Source organism: Gnatocerus cornutus, chromosome 4, assembly GCF_029298725.1.
Source record: "Gnatocerus cornutus isolate USDA-ARS CGAHR chromosome 4, icGnaCorn1.1, whole genome shotgun sequence".
Lineage (NCBI taxonomy): Eukaryota > Metazoa > Arthropoda > Insecta > Coleoptera > Tenebrionidae > Gnatocerus > Gnatocerus cornutus.
This window is the reverse complement of record NC_142236.1, coordinates 1,374,515-1,399,361: the sequence shown is the minus strand read 5'-3', so window position 1 is coordinate 1,399,361 and position 24,847 is coordinate 1,374,515. Positions and strand designations below refer to the sequence as shown.

The 24,847-nt window shown below is 40.6% G+C and overlaps 4 protein-coding genes across 9 annotated transcripts in view; 2 read left to right on the top strand and 2 right to left on the bottom strand.

Annotated features, from left to right (window-relative positions):
• Positions 1-5,442, top strand: part of N (neurogenic locus Notch protein) — a 37,487-nt gene extending 32,045 nt beyond the window's left edge. For both annotated transcript variants that reach the window (XM_088034788.1, XM_088034787.1), the window contains 2 exons: positions 28-1,610; positions 1,668-5,442. In XM_088034788.1, the coding sequence (XP_087890914.1) occupies positions 28-1,610; positions 1,668-4,691 (4,607 nt within the window). In that variant the 3' untranslated portion in view covers positions 4,692-5,442. The remainder of the gene's footprint in view (positions 1-27; positions 1,611-1,667) is intronic.
• A 915-nt stretch (positions 5,443-6,357) lies between these two features.
• On the bottom strand, positions 6,358-11,465 carry LOC148175762 (uncharacterized). Its single transcript, XM_088034623.1, is given in 8 exon segments — positions 6,358-6,986; positions 7,037-7,398; positions 7,434-7,647; positions 7,857-8,526; positions 8,572-8,876; positions 10,291-10,349; positions 10,441-10,706; positions 11,138-11,465. Coding segments are annotated over 8 exon segments (2,517 nt in total). The 5' UTR covers positions 11,383-11,465; the 3' UTR covers positions 6,358-6,590.
• Positions 11,466-15,809: 4,344 nt separating this feature from the next.
• Positions 15,810-17,814, bottom strand: eas (ethanolamine kinase 1). 2 transcript variants are annotated; one of them, XM_088033831.1, is made up of 5 exons: positions 17,695-17,814; positions 17,499-17,629; positions 16,656-16,919; positions 16,167-16,610; positions 15,810-16,119 (listed from the first exon to the last, which is right to left on the bottom strand). In XM_088033831.1, exons 1-5 carry the CDS (start codon positions 17,812-17,814, stop codon positions 16,059-16,061), a joined length of 1,020 nt encoding a protein of 339 aa, XP_087889957.1. In that variant the 3' UTR covers positions 15,810-16,058. The 2 variants fall into 2 exon arrangements, with proteins under 2 accessions (XP_087889957.1, XP_087889958.1); XM_088033832.1 differs by lacking the exon at positions 15,810-16,119 and having other exon boundaries at positions 16,233-16,390; positions 16,443-16,610.
• A 327-nt stretch (positions 17,815-18,141) lies between these two features.
• LOC148175760 (uncharacterized) lies at positions 18,142-24,845 on the top strand. Of its 4 annotated transcripts, XM_088033828.1 has the most exons (10): positions 18,142-20,743; positions 20,787-20,876; positions 20,922-21,554; positions 21,649-21,841; positions 21,891-21,989; positions 22,073-22,224; positions 22,504-22,576; positions 23,264-23,434; positions 24,061-24,211; positions 24,264-24,845. In XM_088033828.1, exons 1-3 carry the CDS (start codon positions 19,820-19,822, stop codon positions 21,024-21,026), a joined length of 1,119 nt encoding a protein of 372 aa, XP_087889954.1. In that variant the 5' UTR covers positions 18,142-19,819; the 3' UTR covers positions 21,027-21,554; positions 21,649-21,841; positions 21,891-21,989; positions 22,073-22,224; positions 22,504-22,576; positions 23,264-23,434; positions 24,061-24,211; positions 24,264-24,845. The 4 variants fall into 4 exon arrangements, with proteins under 4 accessions (XP_087889954.1, XP_087889955.1, XP_087889953.1 ...); XM_088033829.1 differs by lacking the exon at positions 22,504-22,576 and having other exon boundaries at positions 21,894-21,989; XM_088033827.1 differs by lacking the exon at positions 22,504-22,576.
• Positions 24,846-24,847: the final 2 nt, after the last annotated feature.

The window sequence follows — 24,847 nt, the reverse complement described above, 5'->3', positions numbered from 1 at the left end:
GATTCCAGGATAATAATGTTTGTTTAGATCCGTGCCAGAATGGGGGTACCTGCTTGGACGACATCGGCGACTACACCTGTCTCTGCGTCAACGGATTCGAAGGGAAACAATGCGATGTCGACATCGATGAGTGTCTTTCCAATCCTTGTCACAACGGGGCCACGTGCAACCAGTACGTCGATTCATACACGTGTACTTGTCCGCTGGGATTCTCCGGTATTAACTGTCAGACGAACGATGAAGACTGCACTGAAAGTAGCTGCATGAATGGGGGCACCTGTATCGACGGTATTAATTCGTACACCTGCACCTGTAAACCGGGTTTTACGGGCTCGAACTGCCAGAACCGCATCAATCTGTGCGACAGTTCGCCTTGTCTTAATGGGGCCACTTGCCAGGACCACACCACGCATTACACGTGCCATTGCCGCTACGGCTTTACTGGGAAAGACTGCGGAGAGTATGTTGATTGGTGCGCCACGAACCCCTGCGAAAACCAAGCGACTTGTAGACAACTCAAGAACCAGTACACGTGTCTTTGCGGCGCTGGATGGACGGGAAAGGTCTGCGACGTGGAAATGGTGAGCTGCAAAGACGCCTCGCTACGCAAAAGCGTGTCTTTGCGTCTACTGTGCAACAACGGCACCTGCGAAGACATCGGAAATTCCCACAGGTGCCACTGCTCCGAAGGCTACACAGGCTCCTATTGCCAGAAGGAAATAAACGAGTGCGAATCCGCTCCGTGTCAAAACGGCGCCACTTGCAAAGACCTCGTTGGATCCTACTCCTGCCAGTGCGCCAAGGGATTCCAAGGACAGAACTGCGAGCTCAATGTGGATGACTGCAAACCGAATCCCTGTCAGAATGGAGGGACGTGTCACGACTTAGTTAACAGATTCTCGTGTAGCTGTCCCTCGGGAACTCTTGGTTTACTCTGCGAGATCAACATCGATGACTGCAGACCTGGGGCTTGTCACAACAACGGCACCTGCATGGATAAAGTCGGCGGGTTCGAATGCAAGTGTCCTCCGGGTTTCGTGGGGCCGCGCTGCGAAGGCGACATCAACGAGTGTCTTTCTAATCCTTGCTCCAACGCCGGGACACTTGACTGCGTCCAATTAGTCAACGACTACCACTGTAACTGTAAAGCGGGCTTCATGGGGCGCCACTGCGAATCCACCGTCAATTTCTGCGCGAATTCCCCTTGTCAAAATGGGGGGATTTGCACCACGATCCATTCCGGGCATAAATGTAGTTGTCCTGAGGGATATTACGGGAAGAACTGCGACTCCAGCGGGTACGATTGTGAGCCCAATCCTTGTCAAAACGGGGGAGTTTGTCGGATCTCGGACGGGGAAGGATACGTGTGTGATTGTCCTGTGGGAACCACCGGGACTAACTGCGAAATTGATTCTTTGAATGAGTGCAACAGTAATCCCTGTCAACATCCAGACGCTATTTGCCAGGACAAATTGGGCGACTACGCTTGTTATTGTCCCTCCCAGCGCACAGGCAAAAATTGCGAAATTTACGATAAGAACTCACCAGGAGGTCTCGGGAACGCCGGGATACCGACGATGGACATCGACAGCTTCTACATGAAGGACTTGGTAAGACGAAAACTCCTTTAAATAACTAAAATTTTCACACCATTTTTTGTTTTCCAGGAAATGCAGCGCCAGAAGTGCAACCAGAACAAGTGTCCTCGCAAGCGCGGCAACGGCCGCTGCGACGAAGAGTGCAACACCTACGCCTGCGAGTTCGACGGTAACGACTGCTCTCTGGGTATCAACCCTTGGATAAACTGCACCGCGTCCATCCGCTGCTACGAAGTCTTCATGGACGGCATCTGCAACGAAGAGTGTAACAACCCGCAATGTCTCTTTGATGGTCGCGACTGTGAGAAGACTCTGCAACCTTGCAACCCCATTTACGACGCTTATTGTCAGAAGCACTACGCAAACGGACTGTGCGATTACGGTTGTAACAACGCCGAATGCAACTGGGACGGTTTAGACTGCGAAAAAGCACCTCCAGAGCTTGCAGAGGGTGTTATTACCATGGTCATCCTGTTGGATATTCAAGGGTTTAAGAAGAATGTTGTGGCGTTCTTGAGAGATACGAGTCACCAGTTGCGCACCAACGTTCTGGTGAAAAAGGATCAGAATGGACAAGATATGATTTATCCGTGGGAAGGACTCGGCCCCAGTGGTTTGCAGGATAGTTACTATCTTACGAAGCACCACGTTGCGCACACCCAGCAGTCTGGGGTTAAAGTTTACCTGGAGATTGACAACCGGAAGTGTACCACTCTTTCTGAGAGCTCCGAGTTTTGCTTCCAAACTGCGAGCGCCGCGGCGGAGTTTTTAGCCGCGAAGGCCTCGAAGCACACTCTTTCACAATCTTTCCCGATTTACCAAGTCAATGGCTCTAGTGGTGTTGACGATGACATCGACAATCCCACCAATGCAAAATACGTCGTAGTCGGAATCCTTCTGGTCTTTTGCATAAGTGTGGCCATCGGTGTTATTGTCACCACGCAACGAAAACGCGCTGCTGGTATCACCTGGTTTCCTGAAGGATGGACTCTTGCTACCACCGGTCCAAGGAGGCGCTCCCGGCGACGAGGTCCCGAAGGACAAGAACTTCGCAACATGAGTAAAAACGCGTCCATTCCTGGGATGGAAATTGATAACCACGGGCAACACGGACATGTTATCCAGTGGTCGGATGACGACTCCGACATGCCGCAGCCGAAGAGGTTCAGAGGCTTGGAAACTGGCTACGCGAGCGACCACACTGGAATAACAGACTACGAAGAAGCGGAACCTAGAGTGTGGTCTCAACAACACCTAGAAGCCGCGGATATTAAGCCGGTGTCGATGTTAACACCTCCTCAAGGCGACATCAGTGATATTAATGCAAGAGGTCCGTGTGGAATGACTCCAATAATGGTCGCATCAACACGTGGGGGAGGAATGGACACTGGTGAAGACGACGAAGACGATTCCGCTGGTGCTGTTATCCAAGAACTCGTGGCACAAGGCGCGGAGCTCAACGCGACAATGGATAAAACGGGAGAGACTTCTTTGCATTTAGCGGCGCGGTACGCCAGAGCTGACGCGGCGAAAAGGTTGTTGGATGCCGGAGCCGACGCCAACGCGCAAGACAATACGGGAAGAACACCTCTGCATGCTGCTGTCGCTGCAGATGCTCTTGGGGTCTTCCAGATTCTGTTGAGAAACCGAGCGACTAATCTAAACGCGCGAATGCACGAAGGAACAACACCGTTAATTCTAGCCGCTCGACTGGCAATTGAAGGAATGGTGCAAGACCTCATTAGCGCCGAGGCGGATATCAACGCTGCTGATAACTCCGGGAAGACGGCGTTACATTGGGCTGCTGCTGTTAACAACGTTGAAGCTGTTAACGTTCTTCTGGCGCACGGGGCGAATCGAGACGCTCAGGATGATAAAGACGAGACGCCGCTGTTCCTCGCCGCCAGAGAAGGCTCCTATCAAGCCTGCAAAGCGCTGCTGGAAGCCTACGCGAACCGCGAAATCACAGACCACATGGACAGGCTACCCAGAGACGTCGCCAGCGAGCGACTTCACCACGACATCGTGCGACTCCTCGACGAACACGTCCCGAGGAGTCCCCAAATGGTGAACGTCATCCCTAATTCGTCCATGATGACATCACCGACGGGTCAACTCCAGCTGCAGCAGCCCACTGTTATTGTTCCTAAGCGCCAAAAGTCGAAGAGGCCGAGCAAGAATAACGTGTCCATCGATCCGACGAGTCCTGAAATGGATTTGGTCAACACCGGGAGCATACGAAGGAAAGCCAGCGTGAAGAAGTCGACCAAGAAAAACCAACAACACGTGGAGATCCCACAGAGCGTGGACTCCATCACGTCCACTCTCAGTCCGGTGGAGTCGCCAATGACGAATCTCCCGAGTCCGTACGACACCGCGTCGATTTACTCGAACATGGGGCTGACGCCGCAAGGTTTGGAGAGTCTCATGGGGAGCAAACAGCCCCCGAGCTACGAAGACGTCGTCAAGAACAACCCCCCAATGCACAACTTAGTGAATTTAGACAACTACGCGTTCAACTTGGGGAGCTTCCACGACGCTATGATCCTCCAGCAGCGCCAGTTGCAGCAGCCAAACACTTTGAGTCCTCCTTACTCCAACCAGTCCCCTCCTCATTCAGTGCAATCTAACATGTCCCCTCCTCCTCAGGCTTACAATGGTTCACCATCCCCCGCTAAAACTCGCCCGTCTCTGCCAACGAGTCCCACTCACATCGCGGCGATGCGCGCCGCCACTCAGCAAAAGCACGGTGGAGTTCCCCAAGCCCAGAACCTCCAAATGGGCTTCGATTTCAGCCAAACCGGCCTGGAACTACCGTTGGCGTATCCTACAGGGTTGCTTACAAACACGGCGCATATGCAGCCGCAGCAGCAGTATCAACAGAACTATTATTTAACCCCGCCGTCGCAGCACTCGGATCATTTATTACCGGAGAATTTCCCCACTCCGAGTCCGGAAAGTCCGGGGCATTGGTCGTCGAGTTCACCGAGGTCCTGCAACTCTGACTGGTCGGAGAACATTGCCAGTCCTAATACCTACAGTTCGACTGCGGGGCATCAGACTAATAAAGGATCTGACGCTATTTACATATAAGATGTTCAACATCTCTCAAATGGTCTCATTTTTTAAATGCCAAAATTTAACAACTGTACCTAGAAAATCCATCTCGTGCCTTTGCATTTGTTGAAGTTGTAATATTTTATAGATTACTTATGACAACTTGTACATATTTTAACTATATATTTTTTATTAGTTTTTTTATCTCCAATCACATGACATTGATGTAAACATAGTTAAGTAACTTACATTATATCGCGGAATTCATGAATTCTCATTAGTTAGCGTGTCTGTGATTCAGATAACGAGCGGTTTTTTACTGACTCGTCTCAAACTCAAGTGGTAAGTTATTAGCTCAAAGAGTGAGAGCTTGGGGTGGTCAGTAGCCTACCGCTTCGACAGAAGTATGACAATATTCCATGAATGATATTTTTAGATTTGTTAATATTTTTGATAAAGATATTTAGGTATTTTTAAAAATCCATTTTAAGCACATTCCTGTTACAGTTTTAGACGTCTTTCAATAGTTGTTATTGCATTGCACATTAAATTTCAGTATGTATTATAAACCAGTTGATAGGTTAATTGTAATTTATGCATCATTTGTATTTTTTTTTATCCGATTTTTGTAAAAAGTACTGATTAGATCACTCATGATGGATTATTTTAAGGTTCTTTTTAATTCAGACACCATTACTTCAAAAGAAGCATGTGGATAATTCTTATTTTAGTTTTAAGGACGCAAATGCTTTTGTACTATATACATAAATAAATCATTTTTTAAGAACTCTGTGTTGAAAATTTAAACCTGGCGCCACGTTTCTCTCTTTGATTGGCCAAAACCGATTGGGATTTTGAAATAAAACACGGACATTGGCCAAAACCGGCGGGAATTTTGAAATAAAACTTGGACGTGCTAAGAAGTGGATATATTTAGAGGTTACTTGGAATGATCATTCAATTGTCTGCCAAATTTCAAGTTTCGATCTCAAATTAAAATAGGGGTAGTTTTTGTTAATCAACATGTTGCATATCAAACGTCGCAGATTGACTTGTAGATCCCAAATATATATAATATGTTAGGTAAATTATCTATAGTTTAATTTTTATCGACGATTTAAAAAAAATGTGTTTATTTTTGGAGGTCGTGTCACGCAAATTAATTTTTTTTTAGATCTACTGTTTCGGGGATATTTGCGGTAAAACTTTACTTTCCAACAATCATAACGTTGTTAACCTCTCACCTTGAACTCAATAAAATTATCAAGTTTGAGATTAGTGAAGTTCAGATAGTTCTCGTTATTTAGCTCAAGTGATTTACGAAGAACAAAAATAAAAAAAAATTGAAAAATTGAAATTAGTTGATTGCAGGCTAGTAATCTGGCCTATCATATAACTTTAGGATGTGATAGCTTCTTCGGTCGATGTATTTATTCTTGTTTCACCCAATTGACATTCTGGCCCACATTTTAGTTTGAATTGCAATTAAACTTGTATGATTCAAAATAAAAATAAATTTGAATTTCGCGCTTTATTGTGCTTCAATCGTCAGTGGTCAGAATTTGACAATTGACAGTACTGACATTTAGTTTTGACAGTTTTTAACACTTTTTGAAAAAGTCAGTGTTTTTAATACACGTAAAGTGAGTGTTTCAGTGATTTGCTCCTGATTTTAAAGTTTTACAACGTGACGTTTTCGTCGGTAAGTACAAAAACTGCTTTCCAAGGCGCAAAAATTGAACTTTTAAATATCCCATGATTTGATTTTTTTTTAATATAAAATGCAACCTGAAAGTGAAAATTACAAACTGAAACGTTCTCTGCTAATGTCGGCCGACTAGGTAAATAATTCAATTTCATTAAAACTACAATAATATAAAAATACTGTATTTTTACAATTTAAAGCTCATTTTCCTGAAAAATCACAGCGAACCACTACTGAAACTCAACCATAGTAACCGGCAACTGCATCTGAACTTTCTCCACTTTATGTTCTCTCTTGAGCTTCAACTTGGGAAAAATCGGCACGTTTGTCTGATCTACGCCTCTACTTTTAGCAACAATTTCATCAACTTTCCGCGAATTTGAAATAAACGTATCGATGACACTTTTCGCGTTGATTTGTTTACTCCTCTTTGCTGGAATAACTTTATTTTTGATCAAATTCGATCGAAGCGCCATAATATGTCGCGTGGTTTCACTCCACCACTGTTTGTAAATCGGAGCTTTTGGTTTTTCTTCATCCGAGCCACAGCGAGGACACTTTACAACGTCACACGTGTCTTTGGTGTGTCTCAAAAAGGCGTGAGTGGGGGCTGCGATTCTAGCAACCTGAAAGGAGGGTAATTAGGGACGGACAAGTAACTAATTGGAGGAGTCACTTCAGTGTCTTTGATTTTCCGTTTGGTCCTCAAAGGGGGTGTCGGGGGTTTGTCTTGTTTTTTTCTTGGCCCTTTGCTTCCTTTCGCTCTGGTGCTCGAGCTAGAGGTGCGCCCGAACAGCCCCCGGTTTTCCGCCATGAGAATCATGTATTTATTATCCAGTCTGATGACTTCCTTTCTTTGGACCAGAGCGAGGTAACAACCTTCTTTGGTGTAGTTGATACAAGAAGTCTCACTCGGGCAAAGTTGCGGCAGATCCGGGACATCGAAGATGTCCGTTTTTGGTACCTGAAACTCCTCTAGAATCGCTAAAGACTCTGAAGGAATCTCACCGGAATTTTCTCGAAGAGTTTTTCGTCACTCTCCATCGACAGGCGAACAGTTTCAGGCGGGCAACCACTCAAGTCGCTTTTCTTTTCATCAAACTTTTCGTTGTTGTTGATTTCCTTCGCGGGGTCTTCAGGATCCGGGAAAATCTGCACGACCAACTTCCCCTGTAAAGTGGCGTGGTGCAACTTGGCGTTCTTATTCACCTCTCGGACTGTTCGTTCAATCATTCCTCCATTCTCTTCTTCAATCCCCGAGTGGGTTTCGTACAGAACGAACTGAATCTGAAAGTAGAAGTGAGATTGGCAACCACCGCTGAGTCGTACATAACTTGGTTATTTGTTGTCGTATGTTAATTTCTTTTATTTAATTTTTGCTTACAATAAAGTTTAATTTTTTGTTTGTTTTCTTTTTTGAGTTTTTCACATTCAACATTTTATTCACTTTAGAAAAACCAAACTGAATCGTGAGATTTTAGCAATTAAAACTGTACCTGAGGCCGCGACATGGCAAACCGGAGAGTCCTCCTCTGCTCGTCCAAGATCTCAAACACTCTCTTTCGCCCCTCTTCACTTTCCTCCGCCTCAGTGAGAATCTCCAGCATTGAAAGATCTCCTCCTCGGCTACAAACCAAGTCAATAGGATCACTCACAGCAGAGTAGCTATTCGGAGGAGTCGCAAACACTGCGACGACGTCCTCCATGTAGTTCGCGTCGGGAGAGACATCGATGAGTCTGTCGGAGAAGATCGCCACGTTGTTCATCCCCAACTGGTTCAAGTACGAATCGTACTCTTCTTTGCGTTGGCCGGCGCTGAACGCCATCAACCTCTTGATCTTATCGTTCTGCGAAAGAATCGCAGCGAGGTACGCCGTCGTCCTCGGGGAGTTAATATGGGTCTGAATGACACTCCCACTGAGTTCCAACTCGGTGACGTGCTTGGAAAACGTCGCCGGGCCTAAACAAAACGACTTGTCTTGGACGATGAGTTTGTGGTTCTTCACGAAGCTGCTTCTCGCTAGATTCGTTCTCATCGACCCGTGGAAGGCCATTATGTTAGGACAGTGCTTATCGAACTGATAGGTGTTGGCCCCCACGCTCTGCTCCGCCACCAAAGACACCCCAAACTCTCTCTCGATGTCGGTTTTCAACTCGATGGTGCTCCTGAAACTCATAGTAATGATAGTGAAGTTGGCAACAAGCTACAACTTTATTTTCTTCACGTTGATCCAACACGTCACGGGGTTGGTACTGGCGCAGCCTTGAATCTTATCCGCCCTCAGATGAATAGGAAGAAGATCGCTTAAAGATAAAGCGTTGTGTTGAATGCGGAGACGGGCAACAGCAGCGGCGAGTTTCACGCGGAATTCCCATAAGGCGCGTTCGGCTTTGGTCAGACCGACCTCTTGGAAGAGTCTGGTGGCTTTGGCGGCCACTGCGGTCTCGCGCTTCTTGAAGCCGCGGTGGTAGAGGTCGTAGAACAGCAGCCAGATGTGGCACACTGTCGATTCCAACTGCAATTAATAAAATGAGGCAAGTCTCCTGAAACCAATTAGTTACATTGCTGCATAATAGACCAGGGTGGGTAATTTTTGAAAGCAAAAAAATAGTCGTTGGATGAAACCCATTGGAAATGGAAGCAAATATAACAAAAATTGAAGGAAAAATAAAATACGAGAAGCGGAAGGGGGTAAGTTTTAAGGGTAAAAAACGGTTTATCGCAATTTCTATGGAAGTTTTATGGAAAAAAGTTAAATGGCAACCGAGTTTTTGGTTTTAGATTTTTATCTTCAACAAAAAATTTTTTTTAGGCGACTTAAACTGAAAATGGAATTTTTAGGCTTCAAAAGCGGCCTAATAGTAAGTTTTCTCTGGCCGCAAACATTTTTGGCCGGTCTATGGTGGCGCCATCTATCCATAGTTTTGCTTGCATATTACATCAAGATATTAATATTACCCCCAATTTTATAATTATTTGGGTAAAATCAAATCAACAAACTGCTGTAAAATGCAACAAAGATGTGTTGAATTATTGCTACTGAACTTGTCTAGCAGTGCTGCTGCAACAACATCAAAAAGCACATCAAACCTAATTCATACAAATTGTGAAGCTACACATGCCGAAACTTTTCTAAGGATTAATAAATATTTACAATTATTCAGTTGTCATAAATGATTAAATCAATAAATCATAAATAAAAATTAATTAACTTGTGTGTATCACGGCCAAAAAGTGCCATTTTGTCCTCGCCAAGAAACACTTTTTGGCCTTGGTACACAAATAACTATTTTTTTTACAAAATTTTTTGAAAAGTTAACTTTTTATGTCCCAAACACAGTGTAATTAATTTCGGTGCGCTTTTTGTTTGTTGAAATCTCTACTTTCTGATGGTGTGAAAAAAAATATACATTACTCAGCCAAATTTTCTCAGAAAATGCAAAAAATGAAAAAACGCGAATTCGAAAATTTTGTTTTTTATCATTATGTAAAATGTTTATTAAAATTTATATTTAGGTGTTTAAGGTTATGTGAAACAAGTGTAAAAACAAAAGTTGTTCTTGTTATTAACATACCTACAACTTTGCCATTTAACTTTTTTCTATAGAACTTATAGTTTTGCCGAAAATCGCGATAAACCGTTTTTTACCTTTAAAATTCACCTCCTTTCGCTTCCCGAACTCAGATCGACAGTAATTTATTTTTCCTTTCATTTTTGTTACATTTTCTCCCATTTCCAATAGCTTTCACCCTCCTATTATATTTTTTTCTCACTTTTTAGCATTTTCAAAGGCTTCGATCCTGGTCTTATAACGGCAATAAAACCAAATAACTTGTAATAACTTCGTGCAAACTACAGAAACTCTATTAAATATTAACATTTCTTTGCCAACAATTAGCGCAAACACGCGAGCTCTCCCATTACATACCTCCGGATAGATCAGGAAGAAGGTAATGTCATTCAAAGCTTGTGTCAGGACATTCTTGTCTGCAAAACACAATTATCGGTAAATCGAACTGTCAACCACAAAATGCAATTTAATAATGTGATTGTCACGCTGCCAAACACGAAAACTTACGCCTGAAAACGTCGTAAATTAATGTGTAAACTCTTCGCATTTCTTGTTCGTCATCGAAATGGGTTGGAAGCGGAGGATTGGTGAGAATACAACCAGCTTTGGCGATGTCGCTCACCGTCCAAGTGATGGGACCCGGACCGACGGGTTTCAACGACCTCTTCTGGGAGTTCTTCGCGGGTTGGTGGCACTGGATTTGTTTCTTTTTGGGTTTTATGATCCAATCGTGGAGTTTGGGTGCGCTGGGTTCCTGCAGGGTGGGGAACATGCTGGGAGACAAATAAATGGAATTTTGAAAGATGTAGGGGACATTGACACTGTTGCTAATAACTCTAGTTGTCAGAGGGCCGAATTTGAAAGTTTTTTTGGTCATGAAAGGAAAGTTTACGACGACGTAAGATATGGAAATCACCAGAAAAATAAAAATCCAAAATCGCCTGACTAGCGTTAATAAAACCCCGTGGAAATCCCATCAACTTCCTGTGCAAATAAAAAGAAAATAGCTGGCATAAAAATGGGTTTTGCCTGGTGGTTCCCAGGCCAGAAGTAGACCATCAAGATTATAATAGTTCGAGTATTGATTGGAATCTTATAATTATCGCAACTATTTGCCCATGGCGCGTTAATATTAGTTTATCGACCGTGTGTGGCACAAAAACCCCCAAAAATTGTTCAATGTCGACACCAATTTTTCACTCACTCTTCCTCCTCCAGAGCGTCGGCGAGCCTCTGCTGCTCCACCAGCTTGTAGTAGATCTTCGTCTGCCACTCATCATCACTGGGTAAAACAAAATCGTACGACTCCTCGTTACTAAAAATGCCATTCCCGCCCTCCACGTCCATCATCTTCCTCATCAACTGAGGAAGGATCGCGAATATATTGCCATCTCCAAGAGAACTGAGGTTGACCCACAACTGATGTTCATTTTCCTGTGCGTCGCCCATCCTTGCACCACCTACAGGCGGGCCAAAAGAAAAAACATGCGATTACAACGGAAAGAATTAATGGCAATTGGACACGCCACGCATTCTTAAGAAAAATTACCAAAAAGAGTGACTGAAATAAATGAGTTAAGTGCCTAGATGTGGATCTCCAACGATTTTTTTTTCATTTCTTTAAAAAGTGGTGGTAGTTTCGGACCGGCTGTGAACCGATGAAGAAATGTGACTTATTCACGATTCCCATCGACTTAATTTAATGTCAGGCTGATATAAATGTCGTGTATTGGTGGATATATAATTTGGCATTGATTTCCATTCAGAATTCATAATTCTGTTTTTAATAAAAGAATTTTACGACGAAGTTCATTCGTTGCGACACGAACGATGAAATCGAAATTGTCAAACTGACAATCGCCATGCATTGTCCACTTTTCGTCCTCACCCTCCTCAGTGTCTTCTTCGAGTTGTTGCCACCAGCTCTCGCAGCACAGTCGTGCATTTTCTGTGCAGATCTCACACAAACCTGCTTGCATCAACACCCTGTGACGATGGAGTGCGAGAATTTCTGGATCAACGACGAATTTGATCGAACTAAATACATTCACATCCCTCCAAATTACGCCAATATGACCAACGAGATATTTTTTCGGTTTCCGCTGAAGAAACAAAGAGAAAGGACGTTTTGTGTCTACTTGAACTACACAGATAACGTATGGATGTTGATCACGCCATGTCTTTAAGTGTTGAGTTTTTTAGATGCAGGACTACACTATCAAGAGTTGTTCGTATGGTTCCATTGTTGGGCATTCGCATACCTGCGACTACTATAAGAAGATTTTCTCGGATGCTGAGGATTTCAGTTGCCGCACTTGTGTTTTGACTGATTGCAATAGCTCGAAGAGGGACTTGGTGGATGCGGTGGTGGTGCTGGTGGTGGTTATTAATCTTTGGCGGGTTGTCAGTGATCAATAAATTACTCAATTTGATTTGTTTTTGGAATCTGCGCGAAATTCTGCGTAAAATGAGCCTACATAACCCAAATTTCCTTAACAAATATACGAAATATCGAATTAGATTTTCAGAGGGTGTTTTTAGGGCAATTTAGTATTATCTATCAACTGGCTAAATCTCAGATCGGTAGGGCAAATATTTTACGAGGGGCGATCGAAAAACGGATAATTGAAAAATTTTCATCGATCAAGATCTTACTTTTTTGGATTTTACGTGAAGTTCTGCGTAAAATGAGTACAAATACTTTAATATTGCTCTATAAATAAGCGAGATATTCCATCCCGGCTATGAACTAATTTCTTTTGCTCCTGACTGTACCTGACACGTTCAATTCAGAGCTGTCTTCAATCATTTTCCGGAAGAATAAGCAAAATAATAACCGGAAAATAAACAAAATGACTCCTGCAGCTCAGTGTATTTGAACACCCTAAAATAACATGTCACTTTCCCTTTTTCTCGTCTTGAGTTTATCATTAGTGCATCCTCACACCAGTTTCGAAACCAAACTCTTCAAATTTTTCCAACAATTCCGTTCCTACAACACTCATGATTACCACACTTTCGGTTTCATCGACAAAACTCCCGACAAATGCGCGCATTTATTGGATCCGATCATTGCGATTTTTCAATCTCCGAAAATCATCTCCTCTCACGACACCAGAATCAGCGAATATTTCATCTTTCTGTCGACTTTACAAGCGATCTCTACCTCCGCGTGGACGAGTCACAAAAAATTTAATTTTGTAATTTGTAACCAAGTTTCCAATAAATCTGCAATTTTGAAGAATTTAGCCCGCGCGTGGAAAACCAACGTTTTAAATTTCGTGTTCATTTTTGTGGAGGACGAGCTCGAAGTGGTGAGTTTTGACCCGTTTCACCGGAAAATTCTACATTTGGAGGGTTTTTCACGGTTTCCCAACAAACTGAAAAATCTCAATCGGTACAAAATTCGAGTTTCCATCTGTCAGAATCCTCCCGTGTTGAGGAAAATTGCCGGAAAATGGTTCGGAAAAGACTTTTCGTTACTTGAACTGATCATTTTCGCCATGAACGCGAGCTTGGTTGTGGTGGAAACTCCGGAAAACTCCGATTTTAATGGCATCACCGAAACCCTCAAAACGGGCCAAGTTGAGTTTTCCTTCATGGGACTCATCCAGAGCTCCGATTTCCCCGAGTTGGACGTCCTGAATCCTCTGATTCGCGACGGGATTGTGGCTCTTCTCCCTTTAATAAAGCGCCAACAGTTGACCATCTTCAGGAGTTTTAAAGACGAAGTTTGGGCGGTGTTGGTCTTCCTCGTCCTGTTATTCTTGATCTTAAGAAAATGTCGGTCGGAACTGTTGACACTTCTTTTTGTGACGTCATGGACGATGATCCTCACAATGTTCCAGTCGAACATGATCGGGACTCTCACCCAACTGAAATCCTCCCAGGACGTCACCAGCGTGGAAACTCTTTTCGGGAGCGACTACAACATCGTCACATTTCCCCGTTTCCGGGAGATCATCACGAAAATTTACGGATTTTCCCACAGGATCCTCACTGTAGATAAACGGGATCTGTACAAAATGATTGGGGAAAACCACGACGAGGTTTTCTTACTCCCGTACTTCGTCGCGTTGGAGTTTAAGAAATCCAAACGTGGGGAAATTCTCAACGAGTTTTTGGTTCCTTCTCACCGGATTTTCCTCTTCCCGAAGAACTCCCCCTTCCTCGAGGAAATTCGAAACGTCGCACTGCGATTACGAGAGGCCGGATTACTCCAACGGGTGTATTTCGATGAGAAAACCGCCAAATTTACCACCTCCGGGCTCTTAACTCTCACGAATCTCCGCAGCGTTTTTTGGATTTTATTCACAGGCTATGGTGTGGCTCTCCTCATTTTTTTAGTGGAGATTTTCCGCTGGGTTATAACACCGTTTTTTACCTGGGAGTGAAAACAGCACGAGTTTTATCTTCGGCGCGTTCGCACCAACTGTGAGAATTCCGAAACGGCGACGTTTCCAACACCTGTTATCGCCACCAGAGACACGCACCACCCGGCAGAGTACCATCTTTGTCTTTTGGAAAGTCGCATCTTCACAAATCACGCACGCTATCCTACTTTAGCTAAATAGACGAGCTTTTGTCACGTAACTTGCTTCAATTTTACATAACGTCAAGTCGTTTCTGCATCGATTGGGGTAAACCGCCAGGAAATTAATAATGGGGGCAAAATGTGGTAATTAAAACAGGAGGTTTGGGGGCGAGGGAGTTTTTTTAGATAGTTGGGAAATGGTGGATGCGCCGGGGGAAAAATCAATGTAATTAAAGCACGAGTGACTTTGGAGAAATATATTTAAAAATTTTGTACAACCTTCAGACTTTAATTACCTAGTTTTTACTCAGTTCACTGGTCCTTTCTTCACTTAATAATAATGCGTAAAGCAACAATAAAAACAGACAAAACTGTTGACACTTGTAACAAACAATATTGTCAATATGACCCGCGAAAAACGCTGGTAAAAACCGTTTCAAAATTAGTATATTATGAAACGTGTTTCATAATGAACATTTTGCCGCACGCACGTTTTTAGGACACGACGAGCGCAGCGAGGAGTGTCATAAAGTAGTAAGTGCGGCAAAATGCATTATGAACAAGTATCATACGCTATTTTTACTATTTCGCCTTATTTTAAACGAAGAAAATTGATTTCGAAATCTAGGGAATTTTAGGGTGGTTGGCATTTGCAAAATGTTCGGGATAAAAATTCGAAGTAGCCAAATCCAATTTCAGTCAGTTTGACAGGTGTGACGTTTTGAGGTTACCGCAGCGCAAGGGAGCCAAAAGAGCGAAGATGTTGATCATGATCATGAGGGTTCTCTTGCATGCAAAGAGTTTTTCTCCGATGAATTATTAAGCCAAGTACAACAAGAAATAATGGTGTATTGATCGATTTATCATGGTTTATCAAAACCAAAATCTAAATTGTCAACGTTGATGGCAGGTTGACGGTTTGTCTGCTGCAAACCTAAGAAAAATATAAGTTCCTGTAAATATTGGCACGGGATTGGTCCATTACGATACCGAAATACGCTCAAACGCGCATCGAAATATCTTCATTATGAACGCGAAATAGAAAAAAATCTCTTGTAGTTTTGGAGATATCGAGTTTTCATAATTTTCCAACCCAAAATTCAATATTCGAAACTTAACTCAGTTATTTTTGGACCTCATTTATTTTGCTCCTGAGCATTTGCCACGTAACTTGCTTCAATTTTACATAACATCAAGTCGTTTCTGCATCGATTGGGGTAAACCGACCAAGAAATTAATAATGGGGGCAAAATGTGTCAATTAAAAAAAGGGGTTTAGTTTTTTAGACAGTTGGAAAATGGTGGATGCGCCGGGAGAAAAATCAATGTAATTAAAACAGTCGTATTTTGAAGAAATATATTTAAAAATTTCGTACAACCTTCAGACTTTAATTACCTAGTTTCTACTCAGTTAACTGGTCCTTCCTTTCTTCATTTAATAACAACGCAACAACAAAAATCAACAAATTACAGACAAAACTGATAACACTACAACTTAACTTGTAACAAACAATAAAGTTAAAACTTGATCTAAAAAGGCACTTTTTTCATTTCTACAGAGATTTCCTAAATTAAATATCCGTGGCAAAATATCAGCTTGCGATCAACTCGTCTTTCTTCGCAAAATACTCTTTAAATCTGATTTCTGCGTACCTAAAACAGGCATTGAAATCTAGTTGAATCATAAAGGAGACACGTACCCTAAAAAATCGAACTCAATGTAGGAGTGCTCGGTCTGGATCAGCGCCCAAACTCCCCAGAACAAGTGTGAAACCAAAACAAACTTCCCAACTTGCTGGTAAAGTTTTTCAACATCTCCGTCCGTGAAACTCGTTTGGAACTCCTCGAGATAGACCCTCAGCCATTCTAATTGGAAATCTCTGCTCGGATATTTGCTGTAGTCGACATTCTCAACACCGGCGAACTCCAAAAAATGGTTAGCGATATCATAAGCTTGATAATTACAAGCAGCATACTCGTAATCGATAAAAGTGACACAATTTTTCTCTTCGGTGTAAATCACATTTCCTAGTAACAAATCGTTGTGACAGAAAACCACCGGAACTTGACCATCAGCTAATACCCTCTTCAAGAAATCGATTTCGGATTGGAGTCTCACCTTCGAGAAGCCAAGCTCGATGAATCTAGATACACCCATTAAAAACTCCAGAAGAGGAATCTTGTCTTACCTTTCGTTTTTACACGCGTCGGTGAAGTTCTCAGGAACTAAGTCTAGAAACTTCTGGAGTTTGTCCCAGATGAAGGGCTGGGGCGATGACACGGGGACTTTGTGCAATTGGGCCATTTTTGACGCAACGAGGGGGTAAATATGCCGGTGTTTTACTGTGGTGGTTGTGAGGGTGCATCCTGGGACGAATTCGTAAGCTAAACCGTTAGCGAAAGTTGCGTAGAGTTGCGGGGCTAGACTGAGTTTGCTCAGAAGGAGGATGTTTCTGTAAGAAACGAAATTATAGTTTCTCTGGTGGGCGAGAGGTACTAGAATTGTGGCCCTTAAACTAGAAGACTTTTAGAGTTGTGGTTACAAGCTTTGGCATGCCAAATTTTATAGTCACAGGTCTAGAGGTACTAGAAGACTTTTAAAGTTATAGTATCGAGCTTTGGCACGGGTAGTAAGCATGCCAAATTTTATAGTTGTAGCTCCATAGTTACTAGAATTATAGCCTTGCGAGTTAAAAAAATGTCGATTTTCGTTCCTCATCGAAATCAAATGCTGCAATTTCGTTAATTTTCAAGCAACAACAATGAGCTTTGGCACGGATAGTAAACAGACTTTACTTAATAAATCTGTCAGATCTCACAATAGAAACTACGTCAGTGAAAGAAAACTAGTCGCGATGTAAAACGCAGAAAACAAATTAAAATTACAAAAGTAATGAATCATGGAACTAATTGAGCCAGAGTCTCCGCTGCATGTACGTAAACAAATTAATGTAAATTGCCCGTACATTAGTCACAGTCCCATGCAGCGAAGGCTTCTTAATCGCAAATCGTTCCTATTAGATTTCACTCACCTAGTTTCGGCTTTTCGATCGATGAGAAGGTCAGTTTTATTACCATAAACTCGCACCAAAACAGTTTCAGCAACGTCCACGTCCTTGTGACGACATCCTACCAGTTTATTCGTAATTCCATCTGTCAACAGCTATTCATATTGTTTATTCCATAACAATGATAACATTTCTAGACAAATAATTTGACTGTGCTCACCTTAAACTCGACATCTTCACGTGTCCAGTTGGGGCGAATGTGTGCTAAAATTTCACAAGCGCCGGTTTGGATATCGTTTATCGTGATGGCAATGTGTGGAATCTTTGATTCTTCTCCCATTTTTCTACAGCGACACTACACGTCCGCACTTGCTGGTTGTACTTGTAATAATGCCGAGAGATAACAAGCGGAATTTTATTCAAATTAATAAATTGCTAAGGACGTGATTTTATTGGGGTCATTATCGTTATAACGAAGAGATCGTGATAAAACTGACTGTGAAGACTGAAGACTCGTTTTTTTTTAAGAGAGGATAGATAAAAGAGTTTTTTGTTATCTCTCGCTGGTATTAGAGAAGCTTCATTTCGAATTTCGAGAATAATTCGGGGATTAGGTGCGACTTGCGACTTCAAATGCGTTTTATTAAGATTGATAACGAGTTTATCATTGCGTTACGATTATTTTGAGGCGAGCGTATTGATCCGCGGACGAAACCTGAAGCGCGACATCTGTTTGCTTTGACACTAACAAGCAGTGATAACAAAAAATACAATTTAATGTTATCTATGTCAGAAGAACAAGGATGGGGCTGCTTTTACTCTTCATTTTTGTTGTTTCTTCTCTTTTTCTTTATCCTAAAACGAACTTTTACTTTTTGTATTTATTACGTAACGGTGTCATAACTTTTCAACTGGATTTCAAGTAGCGAAAGTTGTGCCACACTTGAAGGTGAACCTGGATCAAAACAAAATCAAGTAAATTGTCTACATTTTACTGTCTGGAGATCAAAACTGTCAAAGTTACAAACTTTTATAGAAGACGGCAGAAGTTTTTGGTAATCTAAAAATTAGAATTTTTAAGAATTCGGCTTTTTGCTCTAAAATTTTGGGATTTGGCACAGTTAGTAAACAAGTCAAAAGTAGGAAAGCCTCCAAATGTTCGGGGACTAAAACTGTCAAAGTTACAAAATTTTATCGAAGACAGCAGAAATTTTTGGTTCATCCGAAAACAAAAATTTCGAAAAAATCGGTTTTTTGTTCTAAAATTTTGAAATTTGGCACACTTGATTAACAGCTCAAAAATAACAAAACTGTTTATTTTACAATCTGGAGTTTAAAACTATCAAAGTTACGAAATTTTTGGTTTATCTAAAAACAAATATTTCAAAAAATTTGGTTTTTTGGTCTAAAATTTTGTAATTTTGCACAGTTGGTAAACAAGTCAAAAATAGTAAAGCTTTCAAATTTCACAGTCCGGGGACTAAAACTGTCAAAATTACGAAATTTTAGCGAAATCAGCAGAAATTTTTGGTTTTTGCTCTATAATTTTTAAATTTGGCACAGTTGATTAGCAAGTCAAAAGTACCAAAGCCTATAAATTTTATTGTCCGTGGACTATAATTGCCAAATTCTGCAGAAATTTTTGGCTTATCTAAAAACGAAAATTTTCAAAAACTAGGTTTTTTGTTCTAAAATTTTGAAAGTTGGCACTCTAGATTAACAGGTCAAAAGTAGCAAAACCCGTAAATTTTACAATCTAGAGTCTAAAACTGTCAAAGTTACGAAATTTTATCGAAATCGGCAGAAATTTTTGGCTCGTCTGAAAACAAAAATTTTCAAAAACTAGGTTTTTTTGTTCTAAAATTTTGAAATTTGGCACAGTTGATTAACAGCTCAAAAGTAGCAAAACCTGTAAATTTTACAATCTGGGGTCTAAAATTCTTAAAGTTCCGAAATTTTATTGAAGACGGTTGAAATTTTTGGTTCATCTAAAAGTAAAAATTTCTAAAAACGCGGTTTTTTGCTCTATAATTTTTAAATTTGGCACAGTTGATGAGCAAGTCAAAAGTACCAAAGCCTGTAAATTTTCCTGTCCGGGGACTAAAATTGCCAAAGTTACAAAATTTTATCGAAACCGGCATACACGAAGACCAGCCAAACTCAAATCGTCCTCTGAAATGCGCGTAGCTTCCTGACCGAGAAACGTGAAATTACCGGATTGCTCCTCGGTTACGAAACAACTATATTTCGTAAAAGAAGTTTCCACCCTCTTGCGAAACTCGTTGTCACTGCTACCACACTAACAACACGTCTTTAACGCCACTCCTTCCTCTTCAGTACCCATCATGGAACGTAACTCCAACCAACTCTTCCTAGTGTGGTCGAAAATCTTCGCGTTTAACTCCGCGAAGAACTGCACCACCTTCAATAAACTCCTTCTTTTGTACACTTGGATTTTACTCGGGTTGTACATCACAACTCTTTCCTTTCGTTTCATGGAAAAACTCCGCACCAAGTCGACGGAAATGAACAGAATTGTTCTCAATCTTCAAATTGCCTCTTACATCTTCGCCGTCTTCTCCAACGTGATTTCGAACTGGTTGAACTCCAAGTCGTTTTTAAAATGCTTCAAGGCTCTGAGTGGATTTGACGAGAACATGGCAAAATTGGGGTTTGTTTTGAACCATAAGAAAATAAGAAACGTGTTTTACTTCTCGTTCTTCGCCTCTTTGTTGTTGTTTCTGTACGTCGCCATCGTCGAGTACGTTTTCTTCGTGGTGTTGCAGACAATCACTTCTGTGGCAAATTGGCTTGCTTTTTACATCCCCGTCGCGATGGTGTTCTTCGCTACGTTTTTTATCACCGTGTCTTTATATCTTCTCAGTGAGCGCTTTTCGCTTCTGGTTAAGTTTTTGAAAGCGCATTTTAAACAAGAGTTTGAGAATATAAAGTCGCTGAAGAGCTTCGTGAAGATGTTTATCGACCTGGTGAACATTACTAACACGATGATTCCTCTTTTCTCTTTGCAGATTTGTGCTCTTTTTGTCTTAACAGCTATCACGGTGACAAATAATCTCTTTCTAGCAATGAAAGGAAAGTTTAGTTTCTCGTATTATTTAACACTGGTGAACGTCTCGTTTTTACATATTTTTGAATTGATTGGTTTGGTTTTGGCACACTATCAAATCGATCGTCAAGTCAATACCATCAATTCTTTGGTTTCTATGATTATGGCCAACAGATCTGGATCCTCTCAGTCTAGCAATGAGGTAAGTCTTCTTCGACTTCAACCCTCTAAATCGTTTCTTGTAGTGGATAGAGTGCCACATGCTCGTTGAAAGCAATAAATTGGACGCACAGGTTTTTGGGATGTTCAAAGTCAGTCCGGCGACTCTTCTTGGCGTAAGTTTGATGGGTTTCGGAGGATTAAAATAAAGAATTGTTTAGGTGACTACATGGATTGGGTCATATCTCATAATTATGATTCAGTTTACACCAGAAATTTCCATTGAGGCTCATAATTGGCAGTCGCATGCCCCAACTTCGAACTAAATGTGTTTTTTTGTGTGTTTTGTGTCGATGTTTTGTCTTTATGGAGGATAAAAGTGAGTCTTTTTGTATTTTACAGGCACAAGACATTGAGGTCGATTCTTTGACCTTCAGGATTGCCTGCACTGTTGTAATGCTTCTTATTATATTTTTTAATAAATTGTCAAAGTTGACGTTTTATTTCAAAGGGTTTATAAGCAATTATAGAGTCTTAAAGATTCTTTTTGAGCATTAAAACACAAAATTAAAAACATATTTCTATTTTGATAGGCAACCAATAATACACCGATAATTTTGAAAAATAATAATTAGATCTAGTAACTTTAGACTTTGACACTTTGAGTTGGCTTTTGAACTAACTTCACACTACAGCTTCACACCACTTCACACGTATCTGTGGAACATAGATTATAGAGTTACTGTGAAATTTACGACGTGTTTACGACTTGTCAAGATTTGAATTTAAAGCGAAGCGTCTTTCCCTGAAAAATTACTTCGATTTGGGTCCATTTGGTTAAAATTTCAGCATTGGTAAGTCAAACATTGTTTACTGCGTAGTTTACAGGTCTCATGTAAATTTAGGTTTTGTTGGTGAGTAAACGTAAACGTGTTTCTTGCGTTTCAGCTCCTAAAGGCGACACGCTCAGTTCTAATTAATTACGTGGAATTTTGGCTCAAAACTTTGGAGAATATTGGGGGCTCTTCGAAAATTTTAACTGGATGTTGGCATGGATTCTAATTTGGAAGTTTCTGGAACATAAAAATTACTGGTAGCTTTCTAAGAAATGGTTTCAAAGTCACTAAATGGAGAATTTAAGGTTTTTTCGTCTTGGAACTTTTCTCTGTTTTAATTTGATGCTTTTTTAGAAGATGATGGATTTTTACAGTACCAATGGATACAAAACATGAAAATATGCGTGGGAATGCATTTCAGAGTTTCACATAGACTGGAGTCATTCAATTTAGGTGAGTTGCCACAAGTGGAGTAATTGATTATGTCTGATTAGAACTTGTTTGTAAATGAGTGATTTTTGAACATTTTCTTTAAGGTGGATTACAGCACCTCTATTTATGGAGAGGATAAATTTCTAATCGACCAGAATGAGTGGAAGCTGGAGAAAATTCCATTCTTTGAGAAGTTTGATTTAACTACAAGTTTTCATTGAACGCTAAATGGTGTTGAAGAAAGTTTTCCATTGAGGTAGGCAACCAACAATGTCAGATTAACTATATGAGTTTCGAGGAATCGGCAAAAATACTTGTTTGTCAAACTGGAAGACCTTAAAATTTGTGAATTTTAAGTAATTACTACAAAAACGTTTCAATTTTCTTCCATGTTGTACACTCGAATTTCCACTGGACTTGTACAAAGGCCAAAAATACTTGCATCTGATTGGTTGAGTGAATAATTGATTTTGTGCCTACTAATCGACTTTTAGGCATTTTGACGAATTTAAAAAAATGACATTTGTGATTTTAGTTCGTTGGAAAATGGGGCTTCGGCTGTTTTCTGTATCAATTTCCCGGAAATGGAACACAAGTAATTGGTCAAAGTAAGAACGCGTTTTCTCTTTTTGCAATCAGAATTTAAGAATGAGATTACAATGTTCATTCACAGCTGGGACAAACTTGCTTGAATGTGAGATTTTGTAACGACACAGTTTGTGTTATCAATGACATTGTTTTGTTGCCTTATGATTCAATTAGACTTGTACTGATTTGCAGAGTGTCGACTTGTTCTGATATAAGGGTTGATGGGGTTTTTACTATGAAACTGAAAATTATGAACTGTCCTGCTAGGTTATAATAATTCTTACATTGATAGAGATAATGGAATTTGTGTTGTGTTTTCGAAACTGTACACACAAGACTTTTGGTCGCTTGTTTTTGCACGGGTTCATTGCGATGGATTTTTTTAAAGTTACGCAACTGCACACGATGTAATTTAGTTATTTTTCGTTTGGCTGGTATTGTTTAGTTGTTGTGCTAAAATCGTTTCATTAATTGGTGTTTTCTTGTGGATTTAAGTTGTTGTTACGATAATTCTCTTGTGTAAGAACGTCTTTGGATAGGAAATTTCATCTTTTGTTATGACAGTAATTTTCACATCTTTGATTTTTCGTTTGTCAAACTGGCCACTCCATGTTATTCAAATTTCACTAAACTTACATATGGCCAAAAATTGTTTTAAAGTCGCTGATCTCCTTGTATTCTTGGTTGTGATTTTTGAATGTTTTCAGGGAAGAGCAGTGTACAGAATAGACGTCTTAACGGCCACTTGGAAGATTTTTTGCAATGAGAAGAAATTCATCATTTGGAAACTTTTGCTGTCGCGTTTCTTAAGATACAAATATGATTTCCGCCGTTTTGGTTGTTGATTGAAATCGTGAAAATTCAGCGTTCTTGATTGGGTAATTTGCACATTTTTTTTAATTTTTGTTTTTAAACTCGAAGGAAGACATTAAACTTGCGATTTCAAGTAATTGCTATAAAAAAGTTTCAATTTTCCTTCAAGTTGTCAAAATAAATTTCCACTGGACTTGTGCAGTGGGCAAAAATACTTGCTTCTGATTGGTTCAGTGAATTATGTATTTTTGTGCCTACTAGAAATTGTGCCTACTTTCGACTTTTGGGCATTTTGATGCATTTTAAAAAAATGACAGTTGTGATTTTAGTACTCTGGAAAATGGTTGGGAAATAGGGCTGCGGTACACTTTTGCATCAAATTCTCGGAAATGGAACACCACTGATTGCGAAATGTAACATTTCATTTTTTTTCATTTTGGATAATAACGTGAACATTTACATGTTTTGTATTCAATTTTACTTGTACAAATTTCTGAATGTAAATCTTTGGACTTGTGTGGATATTTCTGGTCTAACTTCTGACAAATATTAACGGAATAGAAAAACGCGCCAAAGTAAATATGACTTTCAACAAAAACTGTATTGGGTCAAAAAGTAGCAGAAGTTAAATCAAAGTTACAAAATTCCAACAATACTTTATCATCTAATAATTCAAATGATTCTATTCTAGATTACCTTCAAGAACTCGATGAGTGGAGTGGGAATCACCAAGTACATTGATGGATAGATTGGCAAGGTGGGTGGATAGCCTAAGTGAAAGTAGCAGGAGTCCAGTTGTTAAAGAAACCGGTTTTGGAGAAACCAAAAGATGATAAACAATGGTAAACGTTTTTTCTTAATTGGTGATCCCAATAACTAGTAGTCTTATTCCAGATTCAGATTGCTGCGGAAATCTTAAATTGCTATGTTTTCATACCCTACTTTTGCCTCATTTCTGTTGATATTTTCTATATTCTGTTTTGCCTTTTTGCAATCTCTTCTTTTAAATTAGATCTCTATCAAATTTTGAATTTTTCTTTTTTTATTTTGATAAGGCTTGTAAACTCAAGACATTGTATTAGCTTGGTATAGAAGTTAAGAAGTTAGGCTCGAACTTTATCTGTAGGGGGCTTAGGACACTGAGCTAGGATCGGAAGTTTTAGTTAGTTGTCGGTAGAAACACAACTGCCCTTCTTCACAAAACTAACATAGTTGCAGTCAGTATAGGTTTAAAACCTTTTTATTTATAAAATGATTATGTTAGCATTGTCTAGGAGTGTAGACGCACTTTACGGGATACCTTGGTCAAAATGCTCACCCACGGGATAGGCTTTGTCTGAATACCGAGGGCCGAGTTCATTTTGGGTTCACCAAAATCTCCTACGGTGCTTGTGTTCGCGGGGGTTGACTTTGATACACTAAAATTCATTCTGTCCACCATTTCTATTGAATTTCTCTATTCATCGATCTTCATTATG